The 15387-nt window shown below is 40.9% G+C and overlaps 2 protein-coding genes across 3 annotated transcripts; both read right to left on the bottom strand.

Annotated features, from left to right (window-relative positions):
• LOC111958542 (cell adhesion molecule CEACAM1-like) lies at positions 1 to 5640 on the bottom strand. Its single transcript, XM_023979799.2, has 5 exons — positions 5552 to 5640; positions 3471 to 4884; positions 2633 to 2950; positions 1445 to 1711; positions 1 to 1294 (listed from the first exon to the last, which is right to left on the bottom strand). The coding sequence occupies exons 2-5, from the start codon at positions 3514 to 3516 to the stop codon at positions 1050 to 1052; spliced, it is 876 nt and encodes a 291-aa protein (XP_023835567.1). The 5' UTR covers positions 3517 to 4884; positions 5552 to 5640; the 3' UTR covers positions 1 to 1049.
• Positions 5336 to 15022, bottom strand: LOC111958538 (cell adhesion molecule CEACAM6-like). 2 transcript variants are annotated; one of them, XM_023979791.3, is made up of 9 exons: positions 14797 to 15022; positions 13740 to 14063; positions 7871 to 8140; positions 7338 to 7592; positions 6865 to 6985; positions 6587 to 6615; positions 6177 to 6322; positions 5806 to 5838; positions 5336 to 5650 (listed from the first exon to the last, which is right to left on the bottom strand). In XM_023979791.3, the coding sequence occupies exons 1-9, from the start codon at positions 14840 to 14842 to the stop codon at positions 5648 to 5650; spliced, it is 1227 nt and encodes a 408-aa protein (XP_023835559.1). In that variant the 5' UTR covers positions 14843 to 15022; the 3' UTR covers positions 5336 to 5647. The 2 variants fall into 2 exon arrangements, with proteins under 2 accessions (XP_023835559.1, XP_023835558.1); XM_023979790.3 differs by having other exon boundaries at positions 5336 to 5653; positions 14797 to 15021.
• Between the last annotated feature and the right edge of the window lie 365 nt (positions 15023 to 15387).

The raw sequence follows: 15387 nt of genomic DNA on the forward strand, positions 1-15387 counted from the left end.
TTAATACTTGAGCAATGATACAGCATAAAGACCATATTTATAAGGCAGCAGCTACAACAGTTGTAAAAACAAAATATAACAACAAAGATAAACCTTTGTGTATTAAATACATACAAAACATATATACACCTACAGTACATTAATATGAAGTATTTGACATATAGATAAGATAAAGATAGATGGACATAGATGAACGGTCATGACTTTCATCTAACTCCCTGTCGGGTAAATGTGGAGATTGTTCTCATACAGGTCTACTGCAGAGCCCATACAGCTGAAAGAAGGTTCAGGATGGAAACTTGATTTTATACAGTATTATTTTAAAAGATGAAAATATTGACATATGAAAAGTTCTAGGTTCCATCATATTACTCACCATTTTTTCTTGATGATGAAGACTGCCCCACCATGTCACACCCTGACCTGAGAGAGCCGTTTTATTTCTCTATTTGGTTAGGTCAGGGTGTGATGTGGAGTGGGCATTCTATGTGTTGTATTTCTTTGTGTTTGGGAACCACACTCGGCCAATCAGAGGCAGCTGTCAATCATTGTCTCTGATTGGGAATCATACTTAGGCAGCCTTTTTTGCCACCTTAGTTGTGGGTAGTTGTCTTTGTTAGTGGCCTGTGTAGCCCTAGTGAGCTTCACATTCGTTTTTGGTGTTTCTTGTTTTGTTGGCGACATTCTTAATAAAGAAATATGTACGCTCACCACGCTGCACCTTGGTCCAGTCATTTCCCTGACGACGTTCGTGACACACCAATTGCCCCTCCCCCAACCACCAACCCTCTAATCACAATCCCGGCAATGGCACCAGCAGACAGTTCACCTGGTGGTACATACCCCTCCGCTGCAGATACCATGTAGAGAACCAGAGATGACAGAAAGACTACACATACTAACCAGGAAATGTTGAAGTGTTGCCAGATTGTTCATTCATAAATCACTCATCCCATTTATTTTGTGCTTGTTTGATTTGAATACAAAAGGAGTGAAAACATTGTATGGACATCATAACATGCGTATAGAAGACTACTTACGGTGTACAGTCAGACTGTATTCAACCTCAGCAGAGCTGACTGAGTTGGTGAGTTTGCACAGGTATTCACAGGATTGATAGATGCTGTCTTATCCTCAGAGATGGTTATATTGACACCAGCAGACAGATGCTGACCATCCTTCATCCGGTCTCTGGTGATGTTGAAGCAAGAAGCGTCACAGGTTAAGGTTACAGAACTCCCCTGGATGATTCGAAGGTTTGGGGAAGTAATGAAGGTAGCACCAGATATTGATTCTGTGAAAGGAGTTCAAAGAAAGCTTACTGTACACGGACCAGAGACCCAACATCCCAGATCAGATGTGACCCCTTAAGATCTGTGAAACCTAAAGAGCCAGCCTCTTTCTTTCCTCCCATGTCTGTCTCCTTCTCCTCTCTACCACTTACCCAGCACAGTGATGTCAGAAGGTTCAGATGTCTSGTACCTCAGGGTTCTGGTGTTATGGGCCCAGCAGCTGTAGCTACCACTCTGACTGGCCTGGATGTTCTCCAGCCTGAGTTCTGGGCCTTTATTGGACAGCAGTGTTCCATTCAGATCCCACTGAAACTGGGCAGGAGGACTGGACTCAGCTGAGCAGGACAGAGTGAGGTCTGACCCTGATCCATACAGTACATCTAGAGGGGTCACCTTCATTGTKGTGTTTTCTGGACCATCTGCAACATATTTGAAAACCATTGTAAGCCCAGTAAAACAGTGTCCAATCAATATCATGGTCAAGACCAAGAGGCAAAAATCAACCAGCTAGAGTGGTCAACAAGTGTAAGTCATAGAGCCAGTAGAATATACTTGAGGATTATCTGCAAAGTCAAAAATAACAAGTCATTGGATTAAAATACAGAGGCATACAGTTTCTTTTATGAAAAGGGACTGATGGTGAGGTTTAGAGGCTGGCTGGTTCCATTACTGACGTGGTTGAACACATTACAGCTAAACGGCCCATCGTTGTATTGCGTCACATTGACTATGGTGAGAGTGCTGTTCCCGTCACCAAACTGAAGTCCATCACTGGATGACTTCAGAGCTGCCATTCAGAGGTAAGAGAAGGGGTAGGAGCCAGAGGAGGACCAGGACAGACTGACAGAGCTGTTGAATTCCACTAAGTCTGTGTTGTTGGGAGTTATCACCACGTTGGATACTGACTCAGTGGGTTAAAAACAGAATAACTACTTTTTATTTTGCTTAGATGACAATTTCTGAAAAATGTACCACTGCTGAACACCTTGTTTCATCATACACTACTAACAAAAATACAAGAGATCATTAGAAAGAAATCAGGTGGAGAAATGGCACTGTGCCCAGACAACTGACTGCAATTGTGAAACAGCTATATATTTTTATTTGATAATTGTCTTACTTTTTAACTGCATTGTAGGGAAAGGGCTCGTGAGTAAGCATTTGACGGTAACGTCTACACATGTTGTATTAGGAGCATGTGACAAATAAACATTTATTTGATTTGAAAATATGTAATCTACTCTACAGATGTTTTTGATTTCACCTCAGAGGGAAAGTTAACTTGATGGTAAAACCATTTACTAGATCTGGATCAGAAGTGCTCCAACAACAGTACTCACCATACACCTCCAGCCTTGTTTCCCCACCCAGCGGTGATCCTTCTTTAAGAAAAAGGGATACTTTGTATTTTGCACCGTCCCACGGGGCCAGGTCCCTGAGCTCCAGGGAACCAGTGGTTCTGTCCAGAGTGACCCTGTCTTCATATCCAGGCCGGATGCTGTCATGAGTGATGGTAGCGTTGATTATATGGAGGCCATTCGCACTCCAGAATATTGTGGACATGTTGACCGCTGGATCAACCGCTGTGGTGAATGTCACATTTCCAACTGCCGCAACTAGGGGGCCATCTGGTAACACACCTAATCCATAACAAGACCCTGGAGAGACAAAAGCAGAACCGATTCATAATCATAATTCATAACATTCATAATGTATGTTACATGCACATGACAGGAGTGATCCTGTCATTGTATCCCAGTTCATTTGTGTCAGAGGAGAGGTTATTACATTGGTACCATTAACTTTCAAGGCTACTGATGTAATTGGATGAGATACTGTATGTGGTTTACATTCTTTCCTACAGCTCAGTGTACAGGTTCAGAAGGAAACACATGTTGACCTGCTGGCCATGAATGATGGCAATTATGAATGTTAATCATTATATCAATAGCTTATTGAGTGTCCTTTTTACAATTTGACTCAAACAGCAGTCCATAAAGTAAGTCAATTAAAACATGACATTACTCAGAAGCAAATTGTAAGATCACGCTTATCAATAGTTGAAACAGGGAATTCCTAGAAGACTTAGATGACTGCCCTCCTTATGAAGACAAATTAATGTCCCTCTTTGACTTCCTTGTCTCTGTAATTTGCTGAGAACACCAGGTAAAAACTCACCTGAGAGTACTGCCATGGTGAAAATAAATATTGCAGCTACTTTCATGCCATCTCATGTGTCAAGTGTCTGAAAAAAAGAGTGAATCTGCCCATAGTTTACTGTGGCGGGGCCAAATGTCCTGTGTCTTGGAGTATCGTTCAGTACAGGGACTCATATAGAGTTGGGTTATTTGATGACCATAACCATTGCTATAATCACTCTATGATCACTCAGAACCAACACCCAGCTTTGTAGGAACATATAATACTGAAGGTCAGTAGGTAATACCGCAGATCCAGAATAACAGGATTAGTCATATCAGAAGAAGCTGGATATCAGAAACCAAAAACATGAATAGTTCAGGAGCCTCATACATTGTCAGAATTGTAGGTATTCATGACTATAAAGTGTTGAGAATATATTCATATTTATGGTAATATGGAATCGTATAACTAAAGTACACTGAACAAAATATACAAAATGCAAGTTACAGTTCATATAAAGTAATCAGTCAATTAAAATAAATTCATTAGGTACTAATCTATGTATTTCACATGACTGGGAATACAGATATTCATCTGTTGGTCACGGATACGCTAAAAACAAAGGTAGGTGCTTGGATAAAAAAAAAACGCCAGTATCTGGTGTGATCACCATTTGCCTCATGCAGCGCGACACATTTCCCTCACATAGAGTTGATCAGGCTGTTGATTGTGGCCTGTGGAATGTTGTCCCACTCAATGGCTAGGGAAAGTTTCTGGATATTGGCTGGAACTGGAACACGCTGTCGTACACATCGATCCAGAGAATCCCAAACATGCTCAATGGGTGACATGCCTGGTGAGTATGCAGGCCATGGAAGAACTAGGACATTTTCAGCTTCCAGGAATTGTGTACAGATCCTTGCGACATGGGGCCGTGCATTATCATGCTGAAACATGAGGTGATGATGGTGTGTGAATGGCACGACGACGGGCCTCCAGGATCTCGTCATGCATTSAAATTGCCATCGATAAAATGTAATTGTGTTCATTGTCCGTAGCTTATGCCAGGCCATACCATAACCCCACCSCCACCACGGGGCACTCTGTTCACAACGTTGACATCAGCAAACCGCTCGCCCACACAATGCCATACAACCGGGATTCATCCGTGAAGAGCACACTTCTCCAGCGTGACAGTGGCCATCGAAGGTGAGCATTTGCACACTGAAGTCAGTTACAACACCTAACTGCAGTCAGGTCAAGTCCCTGGTGAAGATGACTAGCACACTGATGAACTTCCCTGAGACAGTTTCTGACAGTTTGTGCTGAAATTCTTCTGTTGTGCAAACCCACAGTTTCATCAGCTGTCTGAGTGGCTGGTATCAGATGATCCCACAGGGGAAGAAGACAGATGTGGAGGTCGTGGGCTGGCATGGTTATGCGTAGTCTGCTGAAATGGTAGAGAAATTAACATTCAATTCTCTGGCAGTAGCTCTGGTGGACATTCATGCAGTCAGCATGCCAATTGCACGCTCCCTCAAAACTTGAGACATCTGTGGCAATGTGTTGTGTGATAAAGCTGCACATTTTAGAGTGGCCTTTTATTGTCCCCAGCACAAGGTGCACCTGTGTAATTATCATGCTGTTTAATCAGCTTCTTGATATGCCACACCTGTCCGGTGGATTGGTTATCTTAACAAAGAGAAATGCTCACTAAAGTAAACATATTTGTGCACAAAATTTGAGATAAATATTTTTTTTGTGTGTACGGACAATTTCTGGGATCTTTTATTTAAGCTTATGAAACATTGTACCATCACTTTACATGTTGCTTTTATATTTTTGTTCAGTATATATTTTATAAACTGGTAATCACTGGTCTGACACAAAGAACAACAGAGTAGTAGGAAAATAGCAGGCATTATTTATTAGTCATTCTGTTTTTACATCATTTAAATAATTTGTTATTTATTTAACTGGCATTTATTATGCTCTAATTTATAAAATTACAGTACAGTAATGCGCTATCTACTTTCATTAACAAGGTTTTCTTTTCAATGTTAAGAAATTACACAATAAAGCAGACAAACATAGCATAAATCTATTATGTACGTTACATTTCAGATCCACACTGGGTGTTATCATGCAGGTTTTCTTTGTGTTGATTGTGGAACTGGATAATGGTGGTTGAATGGAGATCTCTTCCTGACCTCTTACTGCTAGTAGGAAAGTAAGGGAGAAAAGAAAGGAACATTAACTTCCATTTATCAGCTATAATACATCATGAATACCATTTAACATATAACACATAAATCGGTTGTTTTTACAGTATTACAGTCACATGGTGCCATGTGGTCTAGAACAAACTTACCATTATCCTAGTATCATAGGTACTCTTGAAGTCCTGCATTTCATAATTTGGGATAAAAGCAGAAGTAAACAACTGCAGAACATAGAAGGCAACARCCATACCAACAGTTGCCATGACAAAATACATAACCTCAAAGTCCTAAACAAACTTTTACAGCGATCATGTGTTAGTGAATAACATGAAAACGCCAGAAACTGAATAGTTGTCATTAAGTCAAAACTAAACTTATATAATAGGCAAACAGTCTCTGCATACAGTATTTTCAACACTGTACATCCTGTTAAGCAAATTAATCTTGTTTATTACAGTAAGACTGTAGTAGAATACAGATGTGCACAGACACATCCCAGGGGTGACCATGTTTTACTTACTGTCAGGGGTAGAGGTGGAGATTGATTTTGTAGTGTGTTGTCACGCACAGGTGATGGGTTCTCATACACAGGTGATGGGTTCTCATACACAGGTGATGGGTTCTCATACACAGGTGATGGGTTCTCATATACAGGTTGTTGAGAGCCTTTAAGAGATACACAAATAGAGGGGTTGTATAGTTGCTGTTATCTTGTCTGCATTTGTCTGCATAAGCATTGTTACATTATTACAGTAGTAGTGRTGTTGTACTATATCATGTAATATGTCTGAATCCATTTAATTCTTCCATGGAAACTGTAAATCACTCTGGATGAGAGTGACTGCTAAATGACAATTTTAATGTAAATGGATAAAACAAATGTTTGAAAACATGATTCATTATAAGATTGGAGATAAAGCATATGCTTACCTCCTCGATGCATTGGCTCTACATAGCTTCTATATGCAACAAGAAATAAACATTTAAAGGTATAAGAACATGATATTACAGTGYTTTTAACAGTTTACAGTGAAGTTATAAGATTAGAACATAATATTACAATGTTTTTAAAAGTTTATGGTGCTTTTGAAATATACTCAGTCCCTTTTTCTGATCAGTTTAGATCAATATGAAAACAGAGCCTATAATGTCTATTGCCGGCAGTGATAGAAAATACACTTGTTTGAATGAAACGTTTCTTATCTCACATATTTGTCTTGATGAAATAGACTGCAACACTAACTGCCACTTCCACAACCAGCAACACTATAATCACAATCCCAGTGATGACAACAACAGATAGTCCGTCTGGAGTTAGAGAGCCCACCGCTGCAGAGACCAGAGACAGAACCATACAGAGATGAGAGAAAGGGTACACCCAGTGAACAAGCAGTACTGCACATTACAGTGCATCTAAGTGACAATTACAACACAACAAACACAACTAAAAGGCACTATTTTAAAACACGTTTGGAATGCAAAACTTTTCTTCTACTAGCACTGACTTTTCTGATAATTACTTTGAGGAAAATTGTACTTACTATGACTGAGATATTTGGTTGTCCCACATAGCTAACTTAATGCACTAACTGTAAGTATCTCTGGATAAGAGGGTCTGCTAAATGACCAGATGTAACTGTTATCTACTTACTATGTTTATATTGTCTTCTACTAACTTTACCTTTTACTGACAGTTTAAGGACCACAGATATTTTGTTTCCGGTGACATCATTTGTTGCTGTACAGGTGTAATCCCCACTGTCAGAGTATTCACTCTTCTGTTTAGTGAACTCAGGGGAATGTCCAGGAACCTTTGTCCCGTTAAGCACCCAGGTGTAGTTCGCAGGGGGGTTGGAGTCAGTAGAGCAGGTCAATGTAAACTTCTGTCCTACTTCTATTTTAGTTGGACCCTTGATTTCCATACCATCAGGTCCATCTGTAACACAGAGATCACTAGTTAGTCAGAGCTACAAGTTCATTAGTTTGTAATCAGTGTGACGGTGGAGTCATAATGGTTGGTGTAAAGTGTGTGTTCAGTCATTGTTATATTATTTTCACGTGCATCTGTTGATGGTATAGTTGGTACATTTATCTGGTACATTTATCAAATCAAATCRAATTTTATTGGTCRGATACACATAGTTAGCATGTGTATGCGACCAATAAAATTGGATTTSATTTGATTTATCCGCAGGCTTATAGGGAAGTACTTACAGATTACATTCACAGTGTCACTGGCATTTTCAGAGCTGACAGGGTTGCTGACTCTACACAGGTATTCTCCACTGTCTGTTCTCTTCTTTATGGACAGCACTCTCTTATCCTCAGATAATATGATATTGTCACCAGAAGACACAGGATGACCATCCTTCATCCACTCTCTGGTGATGTTGAAGCCAGCTGCATCACAGGTTAAAGTGACAGAACCCCCCTCGATGATTGGTGGGTTTGGGGTAATTGTGATAGTAGCACCAGATACTGTTTCTGTGAAATTAATACAAGATGAGATAATAATAATTATTGTGGTTTGTTAAAAAAGAAAAGGAGAAACAAGTTAGTTTTATGTTCATGTTACACAGTKGTGGAAAATGTACCCAACTGTCAAACTTGAGAAAAAGTAAAAAATACCTTAATAGAAAATTACTCAAATAAAAGTGAAAGTAAAATACTACTTTAGTAAAAGTATAAAAGTATTTGGTTTTAAATATACTTAAGTATCAAAAGTAGATGTAATTGCTGAAATATACTTAAGCAAACCAGACGGCACGATTTTGTTGTCATTTTAACTTACTGATAGCCAGGGACACACTCCAATTCTCAAACATATTTACAAACAAAGCATTTGTGTTTAGTGAGTCTGCCAGATCAGAGTCAGTAGGGATGACTAGGGATGTTCTCTTGATAAGTGCTGCTAAGCATTGGAAATGTAAAGCCTACTTTTGGGTGTCAGGGAAAATGTAGGGAATAAAATGTACATTATTTTCTTTAGGAATGTAGTGGAGTAAAATTTAAAGTTCTCAAAAATGTAAATAGTAAAGTAAAGTACAGATACCCCCCAAAAACTAGCTAAGTAGTACTTTAAAGTATTTGTACTTAAAAAATCTACACCACTGGTGCTATATTACCATGGACAGGCGCAGAGCTCATCAGCACAGACGGGGCAGTGCGCTCTCGAAGGGTCTGTCATGCCAAATAATGTCCCCCTCTATGTCACAATGGAATTCAATTAAACTATTATCGTCCGTTGTTATATCAACAGTGGGATGAACTAATGATTAGAATTTTTGAGATCATTACATTCTAAATGACGTTCTTTTCATCATCGCTATGCAAACAAGGCTGATTTTCGCAACAATTTCGCTGTTTAAACAAGTTTTGTTTGGCTAATAAAATGAAACAATTAATTCAAACTACTTTTGGGTACCTTGTTAACATTACAACATGAAATCCATGTCTTAAACATTTTTACGTTTCAGAAATGGCAAAAAAAACGTGTAATCTGCTTGACACATTAAAGTTACTTACCTTACAGATCACAAAGTCAGCTAATTTCCACTCCATTCATATGCAAATCCATTTGATTCTTACACTGGCTTGTCTGGCTGTCATGTTTTTATTTTAACCTGCCCTTCCTTTATCTACACTGAAAGAATATCATTTCAGTAGTCCTCTATTAGGATTTTTTTTTCTCGCATCTAAAGATGCAACATCTAGAATGGGTTACTAATATGAATAGAATTATTTTAAAAAGTGGCTATCTAAAAACCTAATAGGGTTCTTCGGCTGTCCCCAAAGGAGAACYCTTTGAAGAACCATTTTTGGTTCCAGTTAGAACCSTTTTGGGTTCCATGTAGAAACCTTTCCACAGAGGGTTCTAAARTGGACATCCAGCCTGGAGGAGTGGTGCCRAGGCTGTGCACCAGAGCTCCAGTGCTCCCCCACAGCCCGGTCCATCCGGTGCCTYCTCTACGCACCAGGCCTCCTGTAGGTCTCCCCAGCCTGGTGGGCCCTGTGGCAGCCCCGCGCACCAGGCTGTCTCTGCGTCTCCTCCCTCCAGAGTCGCCCTCCAGTCCGGACCCTCCAGCGACGCCCTCCATTCAGGAGCCTCCAGTGTCGCCCTCCAGTCTGGAGCCTCCAGAGGCGCCTCTCCAGTCCGGAGCCTCAGAGTCGCCCTCCAGTCCGGAGCCTCCAGAGTCGCCCTCCAGTCCGGGCCTCCAGCGACTCCCAGTCCGGAGCTCCAGGTCGCCCTCCAGTCCGGAGCCTCCAGCGACGCCCTCCAGTCCGGAGCTCCCAACAAGGGTCCCCAGTCCGGGGCCCGCTACAAGGGTGCCCAGTCCGGGGCCCACAACGAGGGCCCCCAGTCCGGGGCCCGCTACGAGGGTCCCCAGTCCGGGATTGGCGGCCAGGGTCCCCACTCTAGAGGCGCCACCCAAGTGGGCAAGCCAGAGGTGGGCGGGGTCTACGTCCCGCACCAGAGCCGCCACCGCGGAGAAATGCCCACCCAGACCCTCCCCTATAGGTCAGGTTTTGCGGCCGGAGTCCGCACCTTTTGGGGGGGGTACTGTCACGCCCTGACCGTAGAGAGCTTTTTTATATAGGCGTGCGCACTGGGGACACTGTGCGCTTCACCGCATAACACGGTGCCTGCCCGGTCACTCTCTCGCCACGGTAAGCACGGGGAGTTGGCTCAGGTCTCCTACCAGACTCCACCAATCTCCCCGTGTGCCCCAAAAAAAATTTCTGGGGCTGCCTCTCGTGCACGTTACTCAAGCCAATTCCTCATAGTGTCGCTGCTCCGCTCTAGCTGCCTCCAGCTCCTCTTTCGACGGCGATACCTCTCCCGGCTGTGCCAGGGTCCCTTGCCGTCCAATATTTCCTCCATGTCCAGGAGTCCATTACACGCTGCTTGGTCCTTTGGTGGTGGGTAGTTTCTGTAACGAATCTCGTCCTCGTCTGATGAGGAATATGAAAGATCGACCAAATGCAGCATGGTACGTGTCCATGTTAAATTTATTAAACTGAACACTGAAATACAAAATAACAAAGGTGAAAAACGAAACAGTCCATCAGGTGAACCGAAACAGTCCTATCAGGTGACACAACACAAAACAGGAAACAAATACCCACAAACACAGGTGGGAACAGGCTACCTAAGTATGGTTCTCAATCAGAGACAACGATTGACAGCTGCCTCTGATTGGGAACCATACCAGGCCAATTACATAGAAATACAACACACAGAACAAAACATAGAATGCCCACCCCAACTCACGCCCTGACCAACCAAAATAGAGACATAAAAAGGATCTCTAAGGTCAGGGCGAGACAACAACATGAATCTTTTTTCAAAAAAAATAATTAGACAATGATATTAAATGAAAACAGATTGTTGAGCCAAGCCTTTCGAATGTTCATATTTATTTTTTTCAATCGTTATTAGTAGTTTTAAACTAACAAACGTACTAAATAAATGAATAATAATTTTGAAGACCCTGGTCCCTCCCAGCAGCAACCAGCAGCCCTGGCAGTTGCCAGTCCCTCCTGCAGCAACGCACCCCCACAACATGATGCTGCCACCCCCGTGCTTCACGGTTGGGGTGGGGTTCTGTGGCTTGCAAGCCTCCCCCTTTTTCCTCCAAACATAACGATGGTCATTATGGCCAAACAGTTCTAATTGTGTTTCATCAGACCAGAGCATATTTCTCCAAAAAGTAYGATCTAAGGCTCCATGTGCAGTTGCAAACCGTAGTCTATCTTTTTTATGGTGGTTTTGGAGCAGTGGCTTCTTCCTTGCTGAGTGGCCTTTCAGGTTATGTTGATATAGGACTCGTCTTACTATTGATATAGATACTTTGTACCTGTTTCCTCTAGCATCTTCACAATGTCCTTTGCTGTTTGTTCTGGGATTGATTTGCACGTTTTGCWCCAAAGTACGGTCATCTCTAGAAGACAGAACGCGTCTCCTTCCTCAGCGGTATGATGGCTGTGTCATCCTTTGTTGTTTATACTTGCGTGCTATTGCTTGTACAGATGAACATGGTACCTTCAGGCGTTTGGAAATTGCTCCCAAGGATGAACCAGACTTGTGGAGGCCTACAATTTTTTTTCTGAGGTCTTGGCTGATTTCTCTTGATTTTCTCATGATGCCAAGCAAAGAGGCACTGAGTTTGAAGGTAGGCCTTGAAATACACCCACAGGTACACCTCCAATTGACTCAAATTATGCCAGTTCACCTATCAGAAGCTTCTAAAGCCATGTCATAATTTTCTGGAATTTTCCAAGCTATTTAAAGGCACAGTCAACTTAGTGTATGTAAACCTCTGACCCACTGGAATTGTGTTACAGTGAATTATAAGTGAAATAATCTGTCTGTAAACAATTGTTGGAAAAATGACTTGTGTCTTGCACAAAGTAGATGTCCTAACCGACTTGCCAAAACTGTAGAAATTTGTGGAGTGGTTGAAAGACGAGTTTTAATTACTCCAACCTAAGTGTATGCAAACTTCCGACTTCAACTGTATATATTGCCATGTTTTACAGTGTCCAAAAMGTTTTTTCTTTGGTTTTTGGTACATCATTGTTGAAAAGTTTTTTTTGTTATTTATTTATTTTGTGTGTGGTCCCTGGGGTGATCACCAGGGTTGGGGTAAATTCAATTTCAATTCCAGTAAATTCAGGAAGTACTCTTTGGGAAAGGCGTGCCACTAGCGGGACACCTCGACAACATCCAGTGAAATTGCAGAGCGCRAAATTCAAACTACAGTATTATAAATATTTAACTTTCATAAAGTCACAATTGTAATACAACAAAATAAAGCTTAACTTCTTGTTAATCCAGCCGCTGTGTCAGATTTCAAAAAGGCTTTACGGCGAAAGCACACCATGCGATTATCTGAGGACAGAGCTCCGCATACAAAACCATGAAAAACATATTTCAACCAGGCAGGTGCGACATGAAAGTCAAAAATAGCGATATAATAAATGCCTTACCTTTGATGATCTTCTTCTGTTGGCACTCCAAAAGTTCCCAGTTACMTCACAAATGGTCCTTTTGTTCGATAATGTTTATATCCCAAAAAATCAGTTTAGCTGCCGCGCTTCAGTCAATAATCCACCCAGTTTCACTCCATCAAAATGCATAAAAAATAAATCCCAAACGTTACTAATAAACTTTTCCAAACAAGTCAAACAACGTTTATAATCAAACCTTAGGTACCTAATACGTAAATAMATGATCAAATTTAAGACGGAGAATCGTTATTGTCTTTACCGGAGMAAAATACCAAAGAACGCTCTCTCATTCACACACTTGGAAACACTACAGCCAAAATGGGAGCCACCTAGAAAAACTACAATTTCTGGCTCATTTTTCCAAAAACCAGCCTTAAACTCTTTCTAAAGACTGTTGACATCTAGTGGAAGCCCTAGGAACTGCAAACAGGGAGAACTTCGCCTTATAATAAAAGTGATAGCCATTGAAAATAGTGGTAAGCTGAAATTCTTTTTTKGGGGATGGTTTGTCCTCGGGGTTTCGCCTGCCATATCAGTTCTGTTATACTCACAGACATAATTGTAACAGTTTTAGAAACTTTAGAGTGTTTTCCATCCAAATCTATCAATTTATGCATATCCTAGCTTCTGGGCCTGAGTAACAGGCAGTTTACTTTGTGCACGCTTTTCATCCGGACGTCAAAATACTGCCCCCTATCCCAAACAAGTTAATTTCCAATTCAAATGATCTTCTATGGTTTTCAATTAGTAATTTTTTWAATTTGAATTGGAGTTTGGTTAACTTTTTGAATTGACTGGAATTTAATTGGAATTGAAACCCACGCTGGTCGCACCCATGGCCCTCACACTAGCTCTGCTTCTGACCATGGATCATGTATGTAGTAGAGTTTCAAGAGATATCCATCAAATAAATTGTAACTGCACCATCAAAAGACTAGAGTAACTGCATTTCAACAAGCACATTCTGTTTTTAGTTTTGTATTGTTTTTATGTATGGAAGTACATTCAATTCACATTAGTTGACAACTCAACTTTAAAATTAAGGGACTTTTGGAACTCAGGGTGTACTCACCATAGACATTCAGTGAAGTATTTGACAAATACATCAAATCAGACTCTCTTAGGATCACTCTGTATTCTCCATTGTCAGCAATGGTCAGTTTCAAGAGCTCCAGAGATCCAGTGCYATTGTCCAGACTGATCCTGCCAACATATCCCTCTCCGATCACAGGACCTTCAGAACTGAGAAAGTCAACAATGATGACAGGGGGATCACCAAAAGTCCAGACGATTGCACTAAGTGTGGTTGGATTGATGGTGGTTTTGAAAAACACATTTCCTCCCAATGATCTATTCACAGGTCCAGGAGGAAGCACTTCTAGACCAGCACAATATTCTGAGGAAACAATAACAGGGCTTGATTATCATGTCTCCAAAACTTTTATGTGTAACCTTTATTTAACTAGACAAGTCAGTTAAGAACATATTCTTATTTACAATGACAGCCTCGGAACAGTGTTCAGGGGCAGAACGACAGATGTTTACCTTGTCAGCTCAGGGATTCGATCTAGCAACCTTTTGGATACTGGCCTAACGCTCTAACCACTARGCTACCTGCCGCCCCCAAAATTAATTATAACATAATTATTTTATCAAGACAATTTTGGAAGCCACTGTGGAAGCCATTGTGCCTAGTAGAATGACTATATTTTGTGCAAGCAAATATTAAGCAGCATTTGTCACCACCTGAAAGGGATAGTTCACCCAAATTACAAAATTACATATTGATATCTTTACCATGTAAGCCATCTATGGACAAGATCTGACACCAATCCGTTAAACATTTAATTAAATGTGTATGGCCTTAGAGATGGACATGAACATCATTGAAACTACATCTGAATATTGACAAAGAACCTGCTATTGATTGAAGAACCATTCCTACTGTCATGGGAGCAGAGAATACATTAACACAGAAATCATGGTCCTACATTTTCAGAAGGATCAAAAAAGGGTTTAGAAATTATGACATGTTTCACCCCTTGGGTTTAAAATTGTCCCTTGTCGGTGCTTTTAGGGTTAACCTATGTGTGGCTGTATTTTATTGAGTGCAGCRGATAAGGTCTCACCTGAGAGTTTTGCCATGGTAAGAAAKATGACTACAGATGCCACCATCTCTTCTGATGTAACAAATGTCTGTGATTCAGACTACTTCTGTACCTAGAAATAAGYATTGCATAAGAGACAGGGCTTCAATAAAAGTGGTCTACAGTAACATCAAAACCTGATATGAGGAAGGAATATTGAGATAAAAGGTWTTGATGAGTTATATCGCTGCATGAAGGAACAAATGACCAAACTCCACTTTCAGAATACTACAATCCACCTCCACTAAGACTAATAAGGAAGTTTTGTTTTGTGGGGTTTTACATTCATTGAGCCTATTGCCCTCTATTGTTTTGCAGGCTTTGACTAAAGATAGTAGACTTTGGTCTTTAGGTATTTTCTGTTAATAGATTATATATTATATATAATAAAAGTTRGTGCTTTATACTCCTTCTCAAACACTGACATCACTGTAGGATCACTTAGAACCAACACCCAGCTTTGTAGGGATGTTAGTTGAGGTAATATGTACATCTAGGTAGAGTTATTAAAGTGACTATGCATAGATGATAACAACAGAGAGTAGCAGTGGTGTAAAAGAGGGGGCAATGCAA

This window comes from Salvelinus sp. IW2-2015, linkage group LG35 (assembly GCF_002910315.2).
Source record: "Salvelinus sp. IW2-2015 linkage group LG35, ASM291031v2, whole genome shotgun sequence".
Classification (NCBI taxonomy): Eukaryota; Metazoa; Chordata; class Actinopteri; order Salmoniformes; family Salmonidae; genus Salvelinus; species Salvelinus sp. IW2-2015.